Source organism: Elgaria multicarinata, chromosome 7 (genome assembly GCF_023053635.1).
Source record: "Elgaria multicarinata webbii isolate HBS135686 ecotype San Diego chromosome 7, rElgMul1.1.pri, whole genome shotgun sequence".
NCBI classification, from domain to species: Eukaryota; Metazoa; Chordata; class Lepidosauria; order Squamata; family Anguidae; genus Elgaria; species Elgaria multicarinata.
The window spans coordinates 63897245-63919558 of NC_086177.1; the positions used below are offsets into that span (position 1 = coordinate 63897245).

Consider the following 22314-nt stretch of genomic DNA (forward strand, 5'->3'; position numbering starts at 1 on the left):
GGTGCTGGAGGAAGAAAATAAAAAGGAGATTTACTAGTTACTTTAAGAACAATGGCCACATTTTTACATCAGGCTAAACAAGCCTACTTCAGAAATCACAGTTTGAAGTTGTCCTGTTTTAAACTAATCATAGTTAATGTTAGTCACATTATGTCAATTCAGACATTTAACTAAAAGCAAAAGCTTCTGAACTTCTCTCGGCAACACAGCAGGAGGACATGAGCCTGGAAAGAGACTAGCCTTATCCACATCTTGCTAAATCATAGTTTAGCATGACATCTGAACTCAGCGTAACCAGTACTTTGCTAACACTGCAGCAGGCAAAATACAATTCAATTACCTTGAGGTTTAGACCCAACTTCTGGTCAGTAAGTAGACTTGTGAATGTATTAAAAACAACAGAAAATGCCTCATGATGTGTATTAAATGACACAGAAGAGTCAATCTGGAGAAAGTAAAGAAATTAACGTTGAACTTTCATATAGAATCTATTTGTTAATTCAACTATATTAAAATATCCAATCTGATAATCAGTCACAAGCATTTCTAAAATATATTTCAGTTGACACTATGTGCATATTGAGAGGTTTAGGTTGAATATTTATTCATGAAAAGCTGTATATCCTACAGACTGCGGAATTTACCCTCATTCATTGGCTAGAGAACCCAGGGCTACTGGGAGGCTGCACCCTCTGCCTAGCAAGGGGAACATCAGAGCAAGGGGGAGACCAATCTGACCCCATACATCAGCCAGAGAAGAAACAGAAGCTAGGAACTTGTTTCATCTTTCCCTCCCAGAAAGAATATCTACAAGAACTTTGAAACTAAGAACTGGAGCATGAGTTTTGCTTTTTTCCTCCTCCCTCCCAATTTCTTTTCCTTTTGTAGTGTCTTTCAGACTGCAAGGCTAAGGGCAGGGACTGTCTCATTATGAATCTTTGTAAGCCATTCAGGGAGCCTTTTTCTGGCTGAAGAGTGGGGTAACAATACTGTAAATAAACAACCCTCTGTCGAATAAAATCCTTAGGGTGGCTCATATCCATTAACAATAAAACAACACAAACAATAAAAGAACAGCAGCAATCAGCACCAGCAAAACTTCTCAAACTAGAAGCTCTCTTCATAGAAAGAATATCCTTTAATATCATTTAGGTTCCTATTAATCATAAAATGAAATCTGTGCAGACCAATAAACAACAATGATGCCCAACCAGACAGGAAGGTTACTAATACTAGCTATGTTTTCAAATTAGTGGAGGGCCAGATCCAACTATTTTTTATGCCTGGAGCAGGAAACTTCCTGACTGTTAGAGCAGTACGACAATGGAACCAATTACCTAGGGAGGTCGTGGGCTCTCCTACATGAGAGGCATTCAAGAGGCAGCTGGACAGCCATTTGTCAGGTATGCTTTAAGGTAGATTCCTGCAATGAGCAGGGTGTTGGACTCGATGGCCTTATAGGCCCCTTCCAACTCTACTATTTTATGATTCTATGAAATGCAGGTTATTAGCTCTGCAACATCCACCATAGAAGAACAGCTAGCATGCAATAATTACCAGGCCACATCCCATAGGCTTTTGGGAAGCTGGAAGGGAGTGCTATAGACCAGTATACTGCAGCCATCTCGATACAGCAGCGAGCACACCAATGCATGATTCAGAACACCCCCAATGCAGCTGAACTTACTGAACCCCTTCAGCTTCCCCAAAGCATCCAGCATTCCCCAATGTACTCTGAGCATCAGTCAGGGATGGTTTTTTGACCCCTGCATGTGCTCCATGCATGAGTAACCTTCATGCTTTGAAAGCCCTTAACCTAAGACAGTAGATTACCCACTTGCAAACTGTTGGGTGCCTTGCTAGGAGAGGCAGAGGGTCCCCCCTCCAATTTCTGTGCATTGGTCAGCTGCACAGCAGGTGAAGAGCTACAGCTATGTGCATTTCCTAGGGACTGGATTTGGATACTGGTTGCACCAATGGAGCCAAATATGCCCTGTGCACGAATATCAGGAAGAAATAAAGAGATTTATTTCTTCCAACATTTTAAGAATACCATCTAGATTTTCCTTGAACGTTTCATCCTGGGGCCTAGAAAATTACTTACAGGGAAGCCTGTAAGTTCCCTCACAAGCACTAAAGTAACTTACTTAGCTAATATAGTTGTAGCTTTACCTGCAGAACCTTAGCCAATAGGGTCAGGACAGCCATTTTACTCTCAGGAGCAGACTCTTTGGTCCACCAGTGGTCAAGCTCTCCCCAGTTTTTTAATATAGCAGTAACTAGTTCCACTCCTTGCTGCTTGCGAACAGCACGATCTCTAAAGCTTTGATCAAGCATGCCGTTCAAAATAGTACCAGCCTGAAATGTAGAGCATTGTTATCATGAAATGTTGATAAAATTTTATGGAATTTAACTTTAATACTGTGGGACTAAAACATAATGTCTGCAAATTAATTACACTAGTATGTAAATTCTCTCTATGGCCATGACTGTCATAGATATAGCTTCCACAAAGAAAGAAAGTTGAAAATGTAGTTAAGAAAATGAGAATGTAGTGTTAGAAAACCCTTCACCTCCTGACAGAATGCCAGTTTGTCAGAAGCATTAAAAAGATCTCAACCATTCAGGTTCTACCCAATCCTGGAGTAAGAGCATGTAAGTAAAATGGCCTGGAGATAAGTCAGTGATGGGTGGGTGGAGAATCCTTATAGAACACCCACCACTTACAGTATTTAAGTAGCAAAGATCAAATAGTAGATATTCTCTATTGTGTTATTAGGATCACCCTCTAGTACTGCTGGGGCAGTAGTATACAAATATCTGCATAGACTGGAAACAGAATTCCAATGATAACAGAAGGAGAGCAGAGTCTACAAGGGTTACTCTTGTTTATTTACACTTGTTTGGTGAGTAAAAAAATTTTTAAACAGAGACCAGTACCATTTTGGGGCTGTCTACAGCTGATTTCATAAGCTGAAGTACTGCTACATCCAGGTTTTTTAGCAATTCTCTGTTAATGGTTTCCAAGAATAAGCTGTAGAAATACTCTCCATGAGAAAAGCTGATAAGGTTTCTTTGGGATGCTCCTGATAATGGTACAGATAACATCAGTGTGTTCAACAAGAGATTTACCAGCTCTGTGCACTGTAGGAAATGAATACAAAAGAGTTAAAGTCATGTTTTTCAACATAATAAACATGCTTTTCAACCAAAAACCTACTGGTCAAGTATATCTTTTCCCATCATTAGGGTACTGGAAAAGCTGACACAACTGTGACTAAGTGTTCAAAATAAAAAGGAACATTGGTACCCACTTTGTATAATGTTCATTCTTCTTGGTGGACAGGGGATATCCTTGGATGGGTTTGTTCCTCCCTTCCACACACCTGGAGGCAGGGCTGTGCAAAACATGAATCCCCCCCTAGATGGAGAACCCCACCCAGGTTTCAGGAGACACAAAGATGTTGAACCATCACCATAATCCTGACAAGTCAGGATTATGCTGACCTCCGATAATGAAGTAGTTACAGGCAGGAATTAACTATCTTGAAAAAAAATAACCCGATACATCAGAATGTCCTCCATCCAAAGAGATAAATGAGTATTAATAGCGAGTATTAGTGTTTCTTTCTCTCAACAGAGGATGACAATTTTGGATGAGATGTGAAACAGCATCACTCCGCCTGTGTTCTAAGGCACATTTTGTAGCCTCTACCTGTAAAAGTCAGTTCTGTGGATGGCAATACCCAGGTGGCAGATTTATAAATGTTCTAGAAGGTGCTGTGTTTTGTCTTTGGGATGCTCAAGCTATAGGTGAAGGAAGGTTATCCAGAGTTTGTGCATCCAGTGGAAAAGGATATTGACTGTAGGAACTATATGAAGAGTCTATGTGTAGGGTGATCCTGCCCTGATGGGAAAAAAACAGAGCTCCTTCCTAAATGAGAAGGCCACCCACATCCCCACCCTGCCAGCGCAGACATCATTCTCACAGAGGAAAGAGCAACCAGGAATACAACCTTCACTGTGTGGAATTTCAAAGACAGGGGCCCGATGGGCTAAAAGGAAGGGCCACATTAGAGACTGAGGACAAGGGGCAAGGGGAGTCTCAGGTACAATACCTATTTACAACAGGAGGTCTAAGATAAGTGGCTGTCCTTAAGCATGATTTTACATGGAAAGCTCTCTTTTTCAGACCTAAAACAAAAGTCCTACCCTCAACCTTATCTTCTGAGACTCATCACTGAACAAAGATGCAAGAAGGGAAAGAAAGAAGAGAAGGTCTCTGGAGCACTACAACTCAGATGCAGAGTTGTCCAGTAAGATCTACTCTTTCAGTGTAGGCAGAATGGAAAGTGTGTGGGCCTTATATGTATAGGATTCCTGCCTCCATGTGCGAATGTGGCCAACAAATAACCAACAAAGAACATCCTCCTTTGAGAAAAATGCTTGGCACTGAATTCAACTGAAATAATAGAACCATGTAGAAATGTATATATCAAATTCAAGATTAAACTTCCACAGTTATTCCTGACTGCAGAAGTCATTTAATTTTCTCTTTGGTGATATTGAAAACAATGTGGGTGGGTCAATGTAAGTCAAGGGTAATAGCTATCAGATGTTTTGTTAAATACAAATACTAGGGACATAAATCATATACGTCAACAAAGTCAGCCCCCTACCTGGACACCAAAAGCAAAAGCCAGATGAAGCAGTCCATCAGCTAATTGTTTACTGTTGACGTCCAATGAGGGAAGGGACTTTCTTTCATCTGCTGGTGCAATACCTTTGTATACAACTAAAATGAGCTTAGAGCCAGTCTCACAATTTAGAACTGCACCCTTAAGAGAGAGAAAAATAACCAATGATGCACTTGAAATAACCAATGATGTATTTCCCCCTGCATCCACCTCACCACAAACTTAACCAAGAATCAAAACTCCACAATTTAAATTCCATCAAAACAGCCATACTTCATGATAGTTGTCACTTCAAATACTTAAACATAAAGAACATCTGGATTAGATTAACCGAAGAGTACACAGGTTCAAACCTGAGGCAAGAGGGGAGATAAGGGGAAATAATTGTTCAATTTCCACCCACCCCCTGAGGAAATACCCTACTTTATTTATCAAGAAATATGCTTGCTGATAGGTAATGAATGCTGGATCTTGGCTATATTGATATGATCCTAGTACTTTGGTTATTACAAAACTACTCCAGTAAGATTACAGCATTTTGCATCTTTTTCCTCTGCAGATGTACAGAAGCCAATACATGTGTCAAGTTACATTTTTACCTGAGATTGCAAGGTACAGTGAAGCAAACCAGCCTTGTGAAGCTGCTTGCAGGCAGATAAAATGGAACCAAGTCTAATATGATCCAACCGGGCTTCTGGATTACATAGTTCAACACTGCAAAGCTCCTCAATGCTGACAAAACAAAAGAGAATAAATACTGACCATGTAGTTATTAGCATTAAATGCCACATTAATTTTTTTTTGCATTGTTCTTATGCATGTACATTAGAACACTGTGTTCAGAAGCATCCTACCTTTTTGATGTTATTATTTTCTTTATGCTGGTCTCTAAAGGTTCTTTATAAGGAGATTTCATCAAAGCTTTTATAAGCCTCACACAAACATTTGGGAGATTTTCCATAACTTGTACATCAGCTATGTTAAAGCCTATGCTTTTGGGGTCACAGACGGTTCTCACAACGAGTTCTATCAGATTATTATTAAGTAACTCACTCTCAATCAGCTAGGAATGATAAGATAAAAATGAGACAAGTTGTTTTAATTTTGAAATCCAATAATTTTCACTTAAAGATTTAACATTGAAGACTTTATCTGTGTGCATCTCTCTGGGAGCAAAATAGTCCCTTCAATCCTCACACCATTCCTAGTAAAATTATTTCAAATTTTAAAATACAACTAATAGACTATGACATTTCTTTAAGCAGTCTGATAGGGGAACATCTGTAATTTTTTTAGTTAAAAACATTAACCAGTGTGTACAAAAGAATTACCTATCTATTCATAAGTAAGTCCCACTGACACCAATGGAACTTACTCTTAAGAAAGAATTCAGAAGATAATCTATTCTTCTTAGCTAGTAATTAATGCCATGGAATAGGATATGCAACTCATTCATCATTATAGCAGCAGTGATTGCAGAGGGCACATTTTATTATGCCTTTTCGACCCAAAAAGTCTTTAAGGCTCCTGCAAAGGGCTTGAAACTTGTAATTAGTGTGTTGTGGCTTTTCTTCAAATCCCCCCATGTCATATCATGGGAAGCTGGGGCTGTTCAAAAAATGTTAAGTCCCCTTGAGTAGAAGGAACCAGTAGCATGTTTGTTTGGATCCTGGCAATACAGCCAAACCTACCTTCCAGAAATGCTGCTGATGGGTCTCCAAAATCATGCTGACAAAAACCATTATTCGAACTACAATTGTACATTTGATATAATTATATTCTTCTCTTTCTTGTGGGCTAAACATGTTGCCTTTGAACCCAGAGCTAAAACACTGTTCTGCACCAGACACATCATGCAAGGCAATTTTTCTAAGGAAGAACTCCAGTGATGTCAGGAATGAAGATCCTATATTTGTAGCTGGAAAAAGTTGTGGAAGCATGAAACAGTTACCTCAGAACACAAAATACAATCTTATACTGTTAGACCTAAAAACAATGTAAAAAGAATAGTACAGCCACAACATCATTTGCCGCCAGTATTCTAGTCATATCCCTCACTCAATTTCCCTCCTAAAACAATGTTTCCTTAACACCAATATCACACTTTGGATGCAAAAATGTTTATTTAAATAACAGATAAACACATTATTTGGAAAAACCATCTATCACTTAGATATTCTTTTGCATCATTTCTCTTGGCTGTAGCCACAGTGACCAAACCCACAGATGATATTTGATGCAAAGAGCTGTAAAAAGGGATATAATGAAAGCCAACTCCAGGTGAAGATTGCTGTAGAAGATGGTTTGGAACTATCTGCAGGAGAGTAGAACAAGCATTGTAAAATATTCTAGAAGGATGTGGAGGACTGGGATATCGAAATAAAGCAAAGGAATATATGATCAGAAAAGCATCATGTAGTAGAATAATGCAAGGAAGAAGATATGAAAGAAAAAAGGATGACAACACCTCACACCCTTTAGCTGCCAGTTCAATTTATATCAGTTGCTGGGGATTGAAACAAATCATGTTCATTTTTCCAGTAAGATAAGAGTAATACAGCTCTGTAGATCCTTGGAGCTGGGATAAGAAAATGTCTAAAGGAGAGGGGCAACAGCGCATTCTCAGTACATGGGTCAATGTTTATCCTAAAATAAAGAAAATCAAAAGAATTTCTCTGAAAGAAAAAGAATGTTAAATCCAAATGGAGAAAGATTTTCTGACATTTTTTAGATATGCACTTCACTCTAATGGATATGGGAAGATGAATTATCAAGCAAGCTGCTTCTGTGATTTACCTACCTAGTATCTCATTTGGTCTAATCACACCCTGTTCAATAAAAGTATTGTAACAGTCCAAAGCAGCCAGAAGCATATCCATCCACTGAACAGTAGCTCGCAAACTAAAGGTCTCTTGCAGGTCATAAAGAGTTGCATGGGACAAGATTCCAGACATATTTTCACCTTCAAAGCCACCTCCTTCAAATTTCTTTATAAGAAAACAGATTCCTTGTTCTTGAAGAACATCACCCAACCAGGAAGATGGAGATTTGTTTCCTGATGGAAAACATAAATAATTAAAAGATTTCTGGATAAATGTGCTGCAGGCATCCTACTCTGTCCCTATAGTGAAAAAAGCACTACCAAATCTGGGGTAAATCTATGAAAAAACATATTTTATTTCCACATACTTATGGTGTTTTTTTAAGGAACTTGTTGACCAATGGAGAAGATGGTTTAAGGATGTTCTTTCTCCCACACCCAGACTTTATACCTGGAGAATATGAATTCATCGCCACCCAAAACAGGAATTTGGTAACCAGAGATCTACTTTCCTGAGCAAATTCCTGAGCAAATTCTCAGAATCATGAAAAGAGTCTGTATGACAATTTCACAGTACTTTTACCTAGTAAAGATCCAGCACATTCTTAGGCTACAATTCTGCACATAGTTGAGCTGCTTAAGTCCCACTGAGTTAAATAAGATTTAAACTACCTAACATTGTGCAGAATCATAGTATATTTACCAAAGAATGCGTTTATCTTTTTTCAGATCTCATTTTGCACCAATAAGTGAAAACTTTGTGTGGAATTATAAAGGGACTTGGTCTGAAAGAACAGTGGCTTGCCTAAAATCACTTGGTGAGCTCAGGGCAGAGGCAACATTTGAAGTCAGGGCTTCCAGATTCACAACATAATCTCTTAGCTGCTATGCTACACCAGCAACACACTATCTACTTATGCTGCAATTCACAAACCTGGCAACAAGGGAACAAATTCAAAGAAAAGCTCCATGACTTTATGTCGGCATTCGGTTTGAGGTCGTCCACACTGCATTAAAAGCCACATGACAATATCCACCAAACATATTGATGTAGATGGAAATCCCCTACAAAAGTAACAAAGTAACAAAAATTGTCTAAAGTTATTAACTGAATCCAGTGTAGCAATAATTAAACATTTCAGGTGCCCCAGCAATAATTCACACATATAAGAATGTGATAGTTAAACTTTATTCCATGCCTTGGAAAACTAATCTCCCTATGCACTGAAAAGATCACATTTATCCTCGTCATGTGTCCAAGACAAAATGATAGCTTAACATTTGTTTAATATTGTTACCTGTTTCCCAGTAACACACTAGATCAAAGAAGCATTTTCCTGTCTTTCATATCTGTCCTACAGACAGAATATATCAAGGTTTTGCCTAACAAAGACGTGATACAAAGATCTGTCCAGGGAAGAATAAGCTATTTTGTTTATCTCCCCAGCTCCAGAAAAAGAAGAAAGGTCAGGTGAAACCGGGGAACAAATAAGGAGATCTCAACCTCCAGTTTACCAGGGAGCTTTGGCTATTGGGCGGTATAAAAATGCAATAAATAATAATAATAATAATCTTACAAAATACTGAAATATTTTCAGTCTGGCTAAATGTATGATAAATCAGAAGAAAATCTCACTGGAGTTCAGTGGTGGTGATTTCCAAATAAGTTTGCACAGTAAGAGTAGGCAACCTTTTTGTCAATGAGGGTTGCATACAGTGACAGTTACTGAGGTCAGGGATCACCCACCCACCCACGAAGATACATACACAGGTGAACACACACTGTCCCATCTCTCATGTACACACACATAGCAATCTCTGCTGCGTCAGGCTCACTGGGGTGAGGGAGTTAAAAGTTTTCCTGCCCCCTCCCAGTAATCCAGATCAAGATCATCATTAGGAGTGGGCAAAGAGCAATTTCAGCTGCATCAGGATCGGGTTAACCTCTACACCCTTGACACCCACCCACCCCACACAAGTGATCCCAAAGATTGCCGTCCTGTTGCTGCAAATAGCAATGCCAGAACAGCATCTTTTTTCTGTCATACAGCTGATGTCAGCTGGGTAATGTACTGCATTGCAAGCTTGGTTAGGTTTTTTCAAAAGACATGAGGAAATAGGCTTGGATTAAAAGTGCTGCTTGGTTCCCCCTCCTGCCCCCGACTAAAGATGTGCCCCTCAGAACTCTAAAAAGATTACTAACCGAGGTAACCTCCGATCGCTGTTTTTGTTCAAGGTAGATGCTTTATGTTTAATTATACGCTTCAGGTGATCAATAGCATCACAACATTGTTGAGTTGTACCTGTTTTCAAATTGAAAAGATTTATACTGTAACACACACACACACACACAAAATAAATTCTAAAAGATCAGGGCTGTTTCTGGTCTTGTGCAACATGTTTAAAATGTACTCTAAAGAAGTACACTTTAAACAAGTGCAAACTAGTAAATAGCATAAAATGTGAAACATTCCAAATAATCCCATCAGAAACCTACTTTGTAGATGTTTTAAAGGAATCCCTCCAAATATGCCTGTCAGCATGGTCTACAGTGCTATTATTACTATTATTATTATTATTATTACAATGCAAACATTTTAACAGTTTCCCAAATGAAAATGTTTTAATAGGAAACTCCAAACACTTTAGGTCTGCCTTTCTTTAAGGTTTTGAAGCACCAAAGGTAAGCTTTATTCAACAAACTTTGAAAGAAGCTTTAAACATGCACCTAAAGCTTTCTCATCTCCATGTGTTAAGGCCAGGCTTTCCAAGTACACAACCAATGCTTCAAAGACAAACTGGTCCACCAGAGCGCTCTCTTCCCTGCAAAACGGGGGGGGGGGAATAGATAAAGATTGGACTATGACTTGGAAACAAGGGTTTAAAGTTAGTATTCAAGGCATAAGGCAAGAAGAATGCTTTTTATATTGACTGAAATACGCCATTAAAAAGTGCAAAGTAGTAATAATCTTTGGATCTCTACAGAAACAGGTATCAGCTGCTACAACTAGGCAAACTATGAGACATGAACAGACAGTATCATCATCTACTCCAACTCCTTGCCCCAAGGTCATCTCCACATCCCCTATACACATTAAAATACACAATCCAGATTATAACATACCAGTAGTATGGGTAAACACTGCCCTGATTTGGATGAAACACTAATCTATGGCTCGCTCTCCACTGCCCTCTCATTCTCTGGCACAACCACAAGGAGATCAGTAGTTTTGACTTTGGTTTTCAACTAACTGCAGTTTAGCATTACATCAGAACATTAAACTGTGGTTAAATTTTACCTATGGTTTAGGGAAACTCCATAAACCAAACCAGTTGGCATATTTTCTAAGTTAAGACTACTCACTGTTTGTGTGGGTTCGGACATGATAATGCTAAACTGTGGTTAGCTAAAAATGCAAGAAAGATTTCAGTTTCTGATCATGGCTGTGCCAGAATAGAGAGGAGATCAGAAACTGAGCTGGCGAGCCTAAGGCTCATTCACGTAGCAGTAAACCAATTTAGCGTTATGTCCAAACAAGGTCATAGAAAATGTTTAATCACACGAGATGGCTGCAAACAAGGATTAATTCAGGGAAATTATCCAAACAGATTTAAAACATTTTTAATACTGCCCTTTATCTAGAATGTCTCAAAGGCAATTTACAAATTTAAAAGTTGCAAAATAAAAACAGCATTTAAACTAACAAGCTGAGAACATTTAGCAAGTTAAAAGAGTTTTGCCTCAGGTATAAAACAAAGCAACACGGATGCCAAGCAAGCGTCCTTGAGGAGTATGTTCCTTACTAAAGGCCCTATTCCTCATTGCCAGCCATTATTCAGGCAAGTGAGTCAGGCCTTGTAAAGGGAAAGGAAAAAAGCCTAAATCTAGCAAGCAGAAAATACTTTGACATTGCTCCTAAAATCAAAATGTTTTTTCCCCTCTAGCATATGTACATATATTATGAATTATAGGTACAGATGTGTACTCATGTTATAGATAACTCTATGTGCTTTATGGTTAGTATATCTAGAATGAGAGTGGGATGTGTGACAGGAGGAATGGTGTATTAGCAGATGGGAGATACTTAGCTGAATGAGTGAAGGCGGGGGGCGGGGGCTGTAAAATGTGTGAGATATATAAGCTGGGTGCTGTGCCTGTGTGAGACAGACAAGGTTAAGAACAAAGATAGGGTTTGTTATGGAATAGATCAGACAGACAGAGAGAATTTCCGTTTGGTCTATGAAGTGTTAAATTGAAGGGAGTCTGAAGAAAGAGAGTGAGAGATTGGGATTTATGTATATGAGGTGACATACATAGATAGAAGCTTTAAATCTTGCTGATTTACTGTTGAACATCTTAACGTTACAATTAGTAAGGATTTCTCTGTTTTATAAAATCCTACTCTGCTCTGGGCTACATAACAGGTAAGGGAATAAAGGCAATAATACAGGTTATAATAAAGCCAGTGTGTTCTCACAGATCGAGGACAAAGTAAAAATGGTTGGACTTAAGCCTAAAGGTCCGGTGCAGGGTGTGTGAGGAGGTGCTGCCTGCTGTGGGAAAGGCCTTAGTGATGAAGTATTCTCATTGGGAATAGGCGGGAACGCCACAGTATCTTGTAAAGATTAATAAGTAACAGCATGTTTTGGTAAATTCTGAACTGTCTGTGCAACATATTCATATCCCCATATTATTTTTATCCAGCTTCTAGTGCTCACCTAAATTCTCGATAGATGTTATTAAAAGCAAGTGCAGCTCCTAACCGCTTGAAAGCATTGGGATGGAGAGCAAGGCTATACAGTCTCTTGAAGAGGGACTTGGTATTCACTGGACTTTTTTCCTGCTGCTGTGGTGTAGTCTGCTTAATGGACCATTTCAAAAATTCACGGACACATTGACCACAGAAGTCTCTCAAAGTGCTATCCACAGGATGCACTATCCCATCCTGAAACAGAGAACAAAGTTGGCTCACTAGAAGGAACTTTTGCAGTAGTGTTCATTTGCTCAACATCTGATGCCAAGAACTGTGAGCCGTTGTGCTGTTTGCTAGATAAGGCACAATGAACAATTATTTGTTGTTTGTTTATGGCATTTTATACTGCCCAATGAACAAAGTCTCCTGGGCTGTTCACAAAGCTTTTAAATCAAAGTATAATCAAATAAACTAAAAACATATAATATTTAAAACTAACACAAAAATCATCATAGAACCAATACAGAAACAAAGTGCACCAAGACCCAGTGGAGGAAGCAGCAATTAGTTCCAAGATTAAAATGCACTGAAAGACGATCTAAGAGGCCTGGAAAAATAAAAATAAAAATGTCTTCACCTGATGCCCAAAAGAACTTAAGATAGGCACCAGGCAAGCCCCTCTGGAAGGGTATTCCATAAACAGGGCATCACCAGAATGCCCTGGCATAGCCACCCTCCTCACCTCAGGAGGGAGGGCCACTTGGAGAAGAGTTTCTGATGAAGAACATAATGCCTTTGGAGGTATATACAGACCTTCAGGTAACCTGGCACCAAAATGTTTGGGGCTTTCAAGGTTAAATCAGTACTTTGAATTGGAGCTCAAAATGTACTGGAAACCAGTGTAAATCACAAAGCACTAGGGTAATATGATCAGCTAATTCCTGTTAACAATGCTGGAACCAAGAATACCCTCAAACTACGAACATGCACCTTTAAGTAGAGTGCAATCCCTCCAGTACAGATTGAACACAACTCAGCAAGGGAAGAATCTATATATTAAACTGAAAATGAATCAATGGTGTATGCTAAGGTAAATAAAATCCTTATCACCAAAAAGGCATCACAATTATTTCATTTCATTTATTATATTTCTAAACAGCCCAATAGCTAAAGCTCTTTAGGGAGATTACAAAGATTAAAACCCTAAAAATATAACATAGTATCATAACAAAATTAGAGGAGAAAATTGATTGTTTATAACTTTGACAAAAATATTTAGATTTTATCTCTTAGATACCAATTACCTACCAAAATTGCTTCTAATAAAATCACTGTATCCTGACTTTCAAACTTTTTGTTATTTGTGAACCAATGAATTAGCTCCATGACTAGAGTCCCATAGAGTTGCCTTGTAACCTAAAAAGGGGGGAAATGAAGTAGTATTGAATAGTGTTTACATTATATTTTAGAGTAATATTTGCTAACACACCCAACAACAACAACAACAAAAGTAAGAATCTTTTTCTAACCTTAGGCATAGAGCAGGTTAACATTCAGCATATGCCAGGGGACAATTGATTTTCCCTGCTACTAGATTCTTACAATGTAGCCACTATGAGTCTGTTCAGACAACACATTTCATCATGGTGAGGCCGCTAACTCTTTTGCAGCAAATGATTAGTGAACCTGTTTAAACCATCGTTATGTAGCCATCATAGGCAGGAATGGTTCACACGACACGCTAAGCCATAATGTTTAGTTCAAAATGCTTAACCACCATGGCTTAGTGTGTTGTCTGAACAGGGTCAATGTGTATTTCCATTTATGTGATCTGGGAGAAAAGTTTAATGGTAAAAACAGTATCTAACTTTTAAAACCAAGTTTATTTTCTGTTTCTTAAGTTTACCATTCAGTTTCTCTATTATTAGTACTTCTTCATAAAGGTACTTGTTAAACTTCTATGATTATTATGGTGAAATGTAAACACTGAAGCTAAACTATATATTATTATTTATTTTATTTATTATTGCATTTATATCCCACCTTTTTTCCTCCCAGGAACCCAAGGTGGCGTACATAATCCTTCTCTCCGTTTTATCCTCACAACAACAACCCTGTGAGGTAGGTTGGGATGAGAGGCTGTGACTGGCCCAAAGTCACCCAGTGGGTTTCCATGGCTGAGTGGGGACCAGAACTCGGATCTCCCGACTCCCAGTCCAACACTCTAGGCCCTACACCACACTGGCTATTAGTTGGACTAAGATGACTATCCCCTAGGTTTGTAATATATTTTCCTGCCCTCCAGGTTCCATGGCTCTTAAGACATAAAACACAAAAAGCTATGTTTGTCTTTGGTAAGAGAAGGGAGAAGAATTATGAGATTCAAAATCATCCAAAATGCTTCCTTAAAACTTTTAAAAAATGCATTTTGAGAGCTAACCATCTAAACATGATTTCAAGTAACCGAACTAGGTTTTGAAACAACAAAAATGTGGTTACTTGCCTGGTCCACGTCGCACGCAAGTTGAAGCAGTATAGGAAACGTATGTTTATATAGGAGAGACATTGGTGGGGAACTCTGTTGTCCTTCAGGCATTTGAGAACCTTTTCCCAGCATGTACACAACTATACTGTGCAAGAGCTCACAAGCTGCAACCTAGAAAAAATGGAGTTGATCAACCATTTCAGTTAAATACATGCTATTACAAAGAGGTATGTATGGGAAGAGTAGACTAACTGGGAGAATTTCCAGCCTTTTATTAATGTATACATAAATATATGTAAGTAGAACTTTCATTCATGCACTTTACTAATGCAAGATATGCACAGATTTCCAATTAAATTAGTTACTAAATATTAATGTCATATTTGATACGACTGATTTAATGTCAAGAAAAATTATACTTAAAAAGTTAACACAACCTCACCTGTGTATATGCATTCACTTGGAACTCAGAATAACATTGCATGCATCTGATGAAATGGGCTGCAATCCATTGAAAAGTTTATGTTGTTTTTATATTGTTGTTTTTATGTTTCTGATGATTCTTAAATTTTGTATACTTTTTTAATGTTTACTGTTGCACTCTCCCTAAAGGATCGGGTCCGTAGTCTGGGGGTGCTCTTGGATCCAGAACTGTCACTTGAGGCACAGGTGAACTCAGTGGCAAAGAGCACCTTTTTTCAGCTTAGGCTGATATACCAACTGCACCCTTATCTGGATGGAGATAGCCAAGCTACAGTTATCCATGCTCTGATAACCTCTCGTTTGGATTACTGCAATGCGTTATACGTGGGGCTCCCTTTGAAAACGTCTGGAAACTTCAGCTGGTACAAAACAGGGCAGCACGGTTACTAACAGGGACTGGCCGACGAGACCACATCACGCCAGTTCTTTCCCAGCTTCACTGGCTGCCAGTCCAGGTCCGGGCCCGATTCAAAGTGCTGGTATTAACATTTAAAGCCCGAAACGGCTTGGGGCCAGGCTATCTGAAGGAACGCCTCCTCCCATATGTACCTGCCTAAGGTCCCTAAGGTCATCCTCAGGGGTCCTTCTCTGCGAGCCCCTGCCAAAGGAAGTGAGGCAGGTGGCTACTAAGAGGAGGGCCTTCTCTGCTGTGGAATGAGCTCCCTAAGGAGGTTCGCTTGGCAACTACATTATATGCCTTTAGACGCCAGGTGAAGATCTTTTTATTCTCCCAGCATTTTAACAGTCTATAAATAAATTTTAACTGGTGTTTTAAATTTGTAATTTTGCATTGCTGCTGTTTTTATCTGGTTGAGCTTTTATACTGTATTTTATATTATGGATTTATACTGTTGTTTTATACTTTGAATGTTTTTAATTTTTGTGAACCGCCCAGAGAGCTCCGGCTATTGGATGGCATAGAAATGCAATTAAATAAATAAATAAATACTGTTTAAACTTTTGTAAACCGCCCAGAGAGCTTCGGCTATGGGATGGTATATAAATGTAATAAATAAATATGTCAGTATTTATAGCGTTGAACTGGAACTCAGGAGACCTGGGTTCTAGTCCCCACATAGCCATGAAGCTCACTGGATGACTTTGGGCCAGACACTGACTCTTAGCCTATTCTATCTCACAGGGGTCATGTGCAGATAAAATGAAAAGGAGCAGTTCGAAGTGGTATCAGTGAATCAAGCATTGCCGCAAGAACTAGTGAAGGGTTAAGGGAGAGAATGAACTGGAGGAGAGGTGCCAATGGCACTCGTACTAGGCTAAAAGATCCTGGTCACGTGATCCTTGCCTTCTCCTGGGTTGTGGTGGGGACAGAAACCATTACAGATACGTCCTCACACCAAACGGAGAACATTAGGTTTCAATATGAAACTAAAGCCACCAAGGTCTATTCAAGTGGCTCAAAGGACATACAAAGAAAAAAAATGGAATGTTAGGAACATCATGGTCTTTGTATATTAAGCATTCCTTAACGTTTTCGTCACATGGTCCATCACAACAGTATTAACTTGATGCCTTCTGAGTACTAAAAGAAAAAAAGCAGGAATCCTAATACCTTTGTCTGCCTGTCACTAGCGGAAAGAGCCAATTCAGTGACACGCGGTAAGAATAAATCCAAGTAGATAACAGGCTTCATATCAGCAAATGGAACTGCAAAGCTCAGGTGCTTCTCTGTGTCCCAAGATACAAATGTCTTCATCTTTTCCTCTGAAGAAGCAGCTAGTAGATTTGGAAAATGGGGGGGGGGGGGGAGAGGAGAAAAAAAGAGTTACATTATGCAGACTTTTCAACTAAATCAAGTTCCCACTAAGGGATAAAGAATTCAAATTTATCCAGTGCAATTTTAAGCAAGTCTGTATCCTAAAAGATTAGACATCTATTTAAGTGGATAGTCCTCCAAAATAGCAAAGGTTCCCTAGCATTTACAAAGCAGAATATATTCAGTACACATTTATACTTAATCATTTGAGTTATTAATCACTGGAGAAAAAGAAGTGATGTTGAACACTAGGTTTCTAGCATGCTACTGAAACAAACAGCAGGTAAAATACAGGTTTTGCCAGTTAATCTTGGCTCAGAAACATCATATGGTCAAACAAATATATTTGCAGGACTCAGTCCTAAAATTTTCTGTAGCGGAAAAAAATATGAAAAAACATTTATACTCTTTTAGCCCACTTATGCTGTAAATTCAGAAGTACTCTGTATTTTTGCATATTAATTTCTTTCCTGAGGTGCTTGCCATGAAGCTTCTATACAGAAATCAAATAGAATGGAAATCACTTTTGAATTCAAATAAATCAGACAAGTCGAAGAACCAAAAGTAGTAGGTGGATTAGCAGAAGATGTATGATTGTGTTGCCAAATTACTGCCATATTGTTGACAGCACCTTGTACATTCAGAATATACTATGCCTATAAAGCTTGGTCCTAGTAATAAGTTAGATCAATGTGGCCATTAATTTTTAGTAGCATTTTAATATAGTATGTTATTCTTTTATGACCAAAAAATACAGAACAAAACTTATTTATTTTTTTCTCACTTTCAACTGCTTAAGACAATGTGAAAGAAGTATTGGAATTACCATGAAGGTTTCTGCACATTTTAAAGTAAGCATCCTGAAATGACAGGGCTGTTTACTCCTATTAAATTTAGTAATATATTTAGGGATCAATCTTATGGAGATGGCTGTAAGCCTCCAAATTCAGAGGTTTTTTGGCCATCCAAATCAGAGCGGGAGGTGCAGTAGAGGCCATCTTTGCGTCCGCACTCATCCCACTCTGTGTTTTTGCCAGATGGGCTTTTCCCCCACTTTTTTGCCCATCAAGCTGATGCCAAATATTCAAAATGGCGGTCACAGCCAAAACAAGAAGCCCCGAGGGGAATTAATCCATAGTGGCATCTCTTTACATGCAAACCAGGTCACAGTGTCAGGAAGTTGGGATCTGACAGTGCTATGGCTTTAGATTCACATAGATTGATGGTGCACTGCATATCTCTGGGCTAGCTCTTTGCACTGGGTTCATCAGCATTTATGGTCATTTAGACGTTGTTGCCAATCTATAACAGGTCCCTCAAGAGAGACGGCTGGGAGTGGTCCGCTGTCACACAGAACTGAGTACTTGTAGGACAGTGAAAATACAATTATCTGCCATTTCCCTATGGAATGGTAGAAGTAGCCTCAGAAAGAACCTGGCATGAAATCTGAATAACCTTATATGAAATCTAAGTCTAAACAGGTCATTATGTTCCTTGAAGTGGATGGGAAGTTGTTACCCATGTCATCTCACAATGTCCATTTTCACTGAGGAAAAATTAAGCAAAAGTTTAAGAGTTCAACAAGTGCATGGTCAGAAGCAAAGGTCAATTTAGTAAAATTTTTGGAATTGATTTACAGTAAGTCTTTTATCTTAAAGCAATGTCCATAGTTCTGGTTCCATCTCCATGGGAAATTGCTGGAATACTCTTCCAATTATTTTTATTATGTAATGATCACACTGATTTAGGTTTATCTTTTCTTTCTATTGTCTTTAGCAAAAATTAGGTTTTAGACATGATTGGGTCATACCATAAGCTCTGGAAGAGGAAGAAAGCAAATAGTTTGGACAAATTTCTGAGCTATATTCACTGAGAGACCAAACACAAAACCATAAGTCCCAGGATATAGGCCAGACTCAGAAATACTAAAACAAAATGGCAAGCACAACAGAAAACACAAGCTATGTTCTTATGAAGTCCTGGCCAAATAATTTAAATTTAAAAACTCAGATTACTCCAAACTGTGCAAGCTAACCAGTAGTACTCTTGCCAATGCATAAATAAGGTCAGACCTTATTAGCCTCAAATCCAAAGTACATTTAGTCAGAAGCCCACCAAGGCCAGAGTGCACAATGTGCAACAAACCTACAATAAGAACCTTTCAACCTGAAGCAAACTATGTTCACTCAGAATTTCTTTTATTTCTACAGGAGTTATTTCCAAGATAATACACATAAGATCACAGCCTTAGTGTTGCTCTTAAGTAAACACCAGAAAAGTAGAAATCAAGCAAGTCACATTTATTTTGAAAGAATATTTACAAACCTGAGATGCATGTAGAGCCAATTCAAACTTAATGTTTGGCAGCCATGAATGGTTTGGAAAGTTTCCTATGCTATGGATGGACACACTTAAAACATTTACAGGAACACATAATCCATGCAGCTTGTTCAAAAACATTTTTGAGAAATGGGTCTGTCAAGAAACCAGATTCTGTTGGGTCTGTCAAGAATCAGTTGATCGGCTTGTCTTTGACCAAAAGTGCATAGTTTGTATATATTAACAAATACTTTTATAGATATAACTCCATAGGAATAATTTTCAAAGTCAACCTAAAATGCAAATAGAACTACCATCAACTAGACAATGATCAAATTCACCACGGATATGTCTCAGAACACACTGGCCTGATTGACAAAACTGAATTGGGATAAACTATTTTTGGCATTTCAAGACACTCACCTGTAACTAAATTCCGATTGATTTGTCCTCCCAGAGAACCGAGAAGGCGTACAACTCTAGCTCTTACTTTATCCAATGAAAGATCCTCCTCCTAGATAAAATTATTGCAAGAAAGTAACTATTGAAATGTATTCAAGAAGACTGTCTATAAAGTTGTCTGTGTCCTTAAGGACAGGATGGGCAACTTGTAGCCCTCCAGCAGGGGTGGATATAATTGTGGGGCTAGGGGTGTGCCGTCGCCTGCCTATATTAGATAAAAACAAAAAAATCACTGCACAGTCACTGGCTTTCTATTGTGATGAAGGTGCAGTTGGCAGGGAAAGGAAGCACCACTGAACAGATAATGAACGAGAGACTAGCTCTGGTGCTGCTGGAAATGGTTAAAATCTTTAATAATTATTATTCATATGAAAAATGCTCGATGTTTCGGATTTGTTATAATCCTTCCTCAGGAGCTGACACTGAAAAAAACTGTTCCTGTATGTTGGGTATTTTTTGGAGTTTTCTTCTCTTCTGAGTGTTCTACTGATGAACTGCATTGAGTCAAAGAATTCCATGCAGGTCGTCGGTAGAATGCTCAGAAGAGAAGAGAACTCAAAAAAAATTTCAAATATACAGGAACAGGTTTTTTCAGCAGCCTGTCTCCAACGTCAGCTCCTGAGGAAGGATTATAACAAATCCGAAACGTCGAGCATTTTGCATATGAATAAGATGTCAGGTATTTGATTTGAAAGTGTTCATATCCAAGTGGAGGTTTTTCTGGAACTGAAGAACAAAGTGAATAATTTCTGAGACAGTCATCTCAAGGTCTTTGAGAGCGGCCAGGATGGCTCTCTGACCAAGGCCGTTTGCCCATTATTATTATTTTTCTCTTGAGGCATAGCAACACAATCCTGGTGATGCAATCCGGTGTTCATATTGCATGCGGACACTACGATTGGCTCACAAGGCTATTAATATGTGACATGTGATTGAAGAGTGTGGAGAGTTTGTGTGAAGAGCTATTGTGCAAAGTTCCTCAACTATGTTATGCTCTATGTAAATATTTGTAAAGTAAACTTAGATTAGTAGTCCAAAACGCTGTGTCTGAGTATTCCTTCACTTCGTGAACATCTGCCTGCTGCCAGTGACCTCTGTCTCTGCTGACGTGTGCTTGCACTCTGTGCATGCTCTGAGGGAGTGCAATACATCAGACACCTAACATAAGAACTATTAAAGATTTTAACCATTTCTAGCAGCACAGAGCTAGTCTCTCATTCATTATCTTTTTATTGTGATGGCCAGTGTGGCTGCGTCTTTTGAAGAACTGTGCATGCGTGTATGCTGAGGCACATGGGTGTGGGGAATGGCTCTTCAAGCCCTTGCCATTTTCAAAAATAATTGTACAAAATTGACTCAGCGCAGGCTCTTAATCAGAGAAGTCTCCTTCTCTATGCAAGAGAGGGGTCTTTTGTGTAATTGAGTGGATGCACATGAGGGCATTGTTGGCTGGCTCATTGGACGAGCCAAGCCAGCCAATCTAATTTAGAAAAAAAAAAGAGGTGGAAAAGAAGGAGGGAGTGAATGAGTGTTTGTTTGTGAGTAGGGGGCTTGTTTGCTTGCTATTTCTCTGTTTGCTTTGAGGAGCCAGCTCAACACAAACCCAGTATGTAAACATGTTTAAATAGGGGAGAGGAGAGGGGTATATAATTCATGTGCGAGTCTAGCTTCTTTAGTGAGACTGGAAAAATAATAAACTGGCTTTTTATAGTTTTGTGAGACTGGAGAAATCCTGGACTGACTTATAGTGCATTTGTGAACTTATAATACATTTGCCCAATATTATCGCTTTAAAAATCCCTGTGCCAGCCGGTCAACTTTTACATCTTTAAAATCTCCTCTGCATAATGGTGCCCCTGTCTCTGTTGATCCCTTGGCTCCACCGCCTCTGCTGACCCACTTCCCATCCACCAGTCAAATTGGCCATGAGCCACCACAGCCCTCCAGATGTTTTGGCCTACAACTCCCATCAGCCCTAGCCAGTATAGCCAATGGTGAGGGATGATGGGAGCTATAGGCCAAAAACTCTGGAGGGCCACAAGCTCCTCATCTTTGTCTCAAGGCATTCTGTGTATAAAGCTTTTTTTAAAAAAGGAAAGAAGTTAGGAGTCCCTTGCTCAGAATTCTACCAGACTCCAGCATTCCACAATAACACTCCATGGCCTGGTTCAGACAACACGCTAAACCATCTGTTCAGAGCAGATTGTGGGATGTGTATTCAGAGTGTTTGACTGTAGACAGGTAATTATGCCGCCCAACATGCAAGTACCACATAATGCTTATTATTTATGTCTAAATAAGCGAACGTATGCTTTGGTCTTTCAATTGAAAACTTTACCAATGCAAGATTCTTTGCTTTCTTCAGCCGCTGTATCACTACTTTGTTCAATCCCTTCTGGACTGCCTGGGAGAGTTTCTTCACTTCCCAATTATTCTGAGATTCATCTAATTTGCAAGAAACAGCTTATTAATGGCCACAGGTTGTATTTATGACTGTAGATGTATTTTTAAAATTTAATGCAAGCAACAAAGTGAATAAAAAAACTAGTTTCAAATGCAGTTAGGAAAATAAAAGATGT

General features: G+C 38.9%; 1 protein-coding gene across 1 annotated transcript in view; it reads right to left on the reverse strand.

Annotated features, from left to right (window-relative positions):
- Nucleotides 1-22314, reverse strand: part of PRKDC (protein kinase, DNA-activated, catalytic subunit) — a 122949-nt gene that overhangs the window by 77843 nt on the left and 22792 nt on the right. The window contains exons 22-38 of the mRNA XM_063130705.1: nt 22074-22180; nt 19697-19787; nt 16751-16914; nt 14716-14868; nt 13521-13628; nt 12238-12464; nt 10247-10341; nt 9722-9821; nt 8453-8583; nt 7498-7752; nt 6389-6615; nt 5552-5760; nt 5297-5429; nt 4680-4838; nt 2941-3144; nt 2173-2358; nt 341-445 (exon numbers count right to left, since the gene is read on the reverse strand). Coding sequence (XP_062986775.1) covers nt 341-445; nt 2173-2358; nt 2941-3144; nt 4680-4838; nt 5297-5429; nt 5552-5760; nt 6389-6615; nt 7498-7752; nt 8453-8583; nt 9722-9821; nt 10247-10341; nt 12238-12464; nt 13521-13628; nt 14716-14868; nt 16751-16914; nt 19697-19787; nt 22074-22180 — 2654 coding nt within the window. The remainder of the gene's footprint in view (nt 1-340; nt 446-2172; nt 2359-2940; nt 3145-4679; nt 4839-5296; nt 5430-5551; nt 5761-6388; nt 6616-7497; nt 7753-8452; nt 8584-9721; nt 9822-10246; nt 10342-12237; nt 12465-13520; nt 13629-14715; nt 14869-16750; nt 16915-19696; nt 19788-22073; nt 22181-22314) is intronic.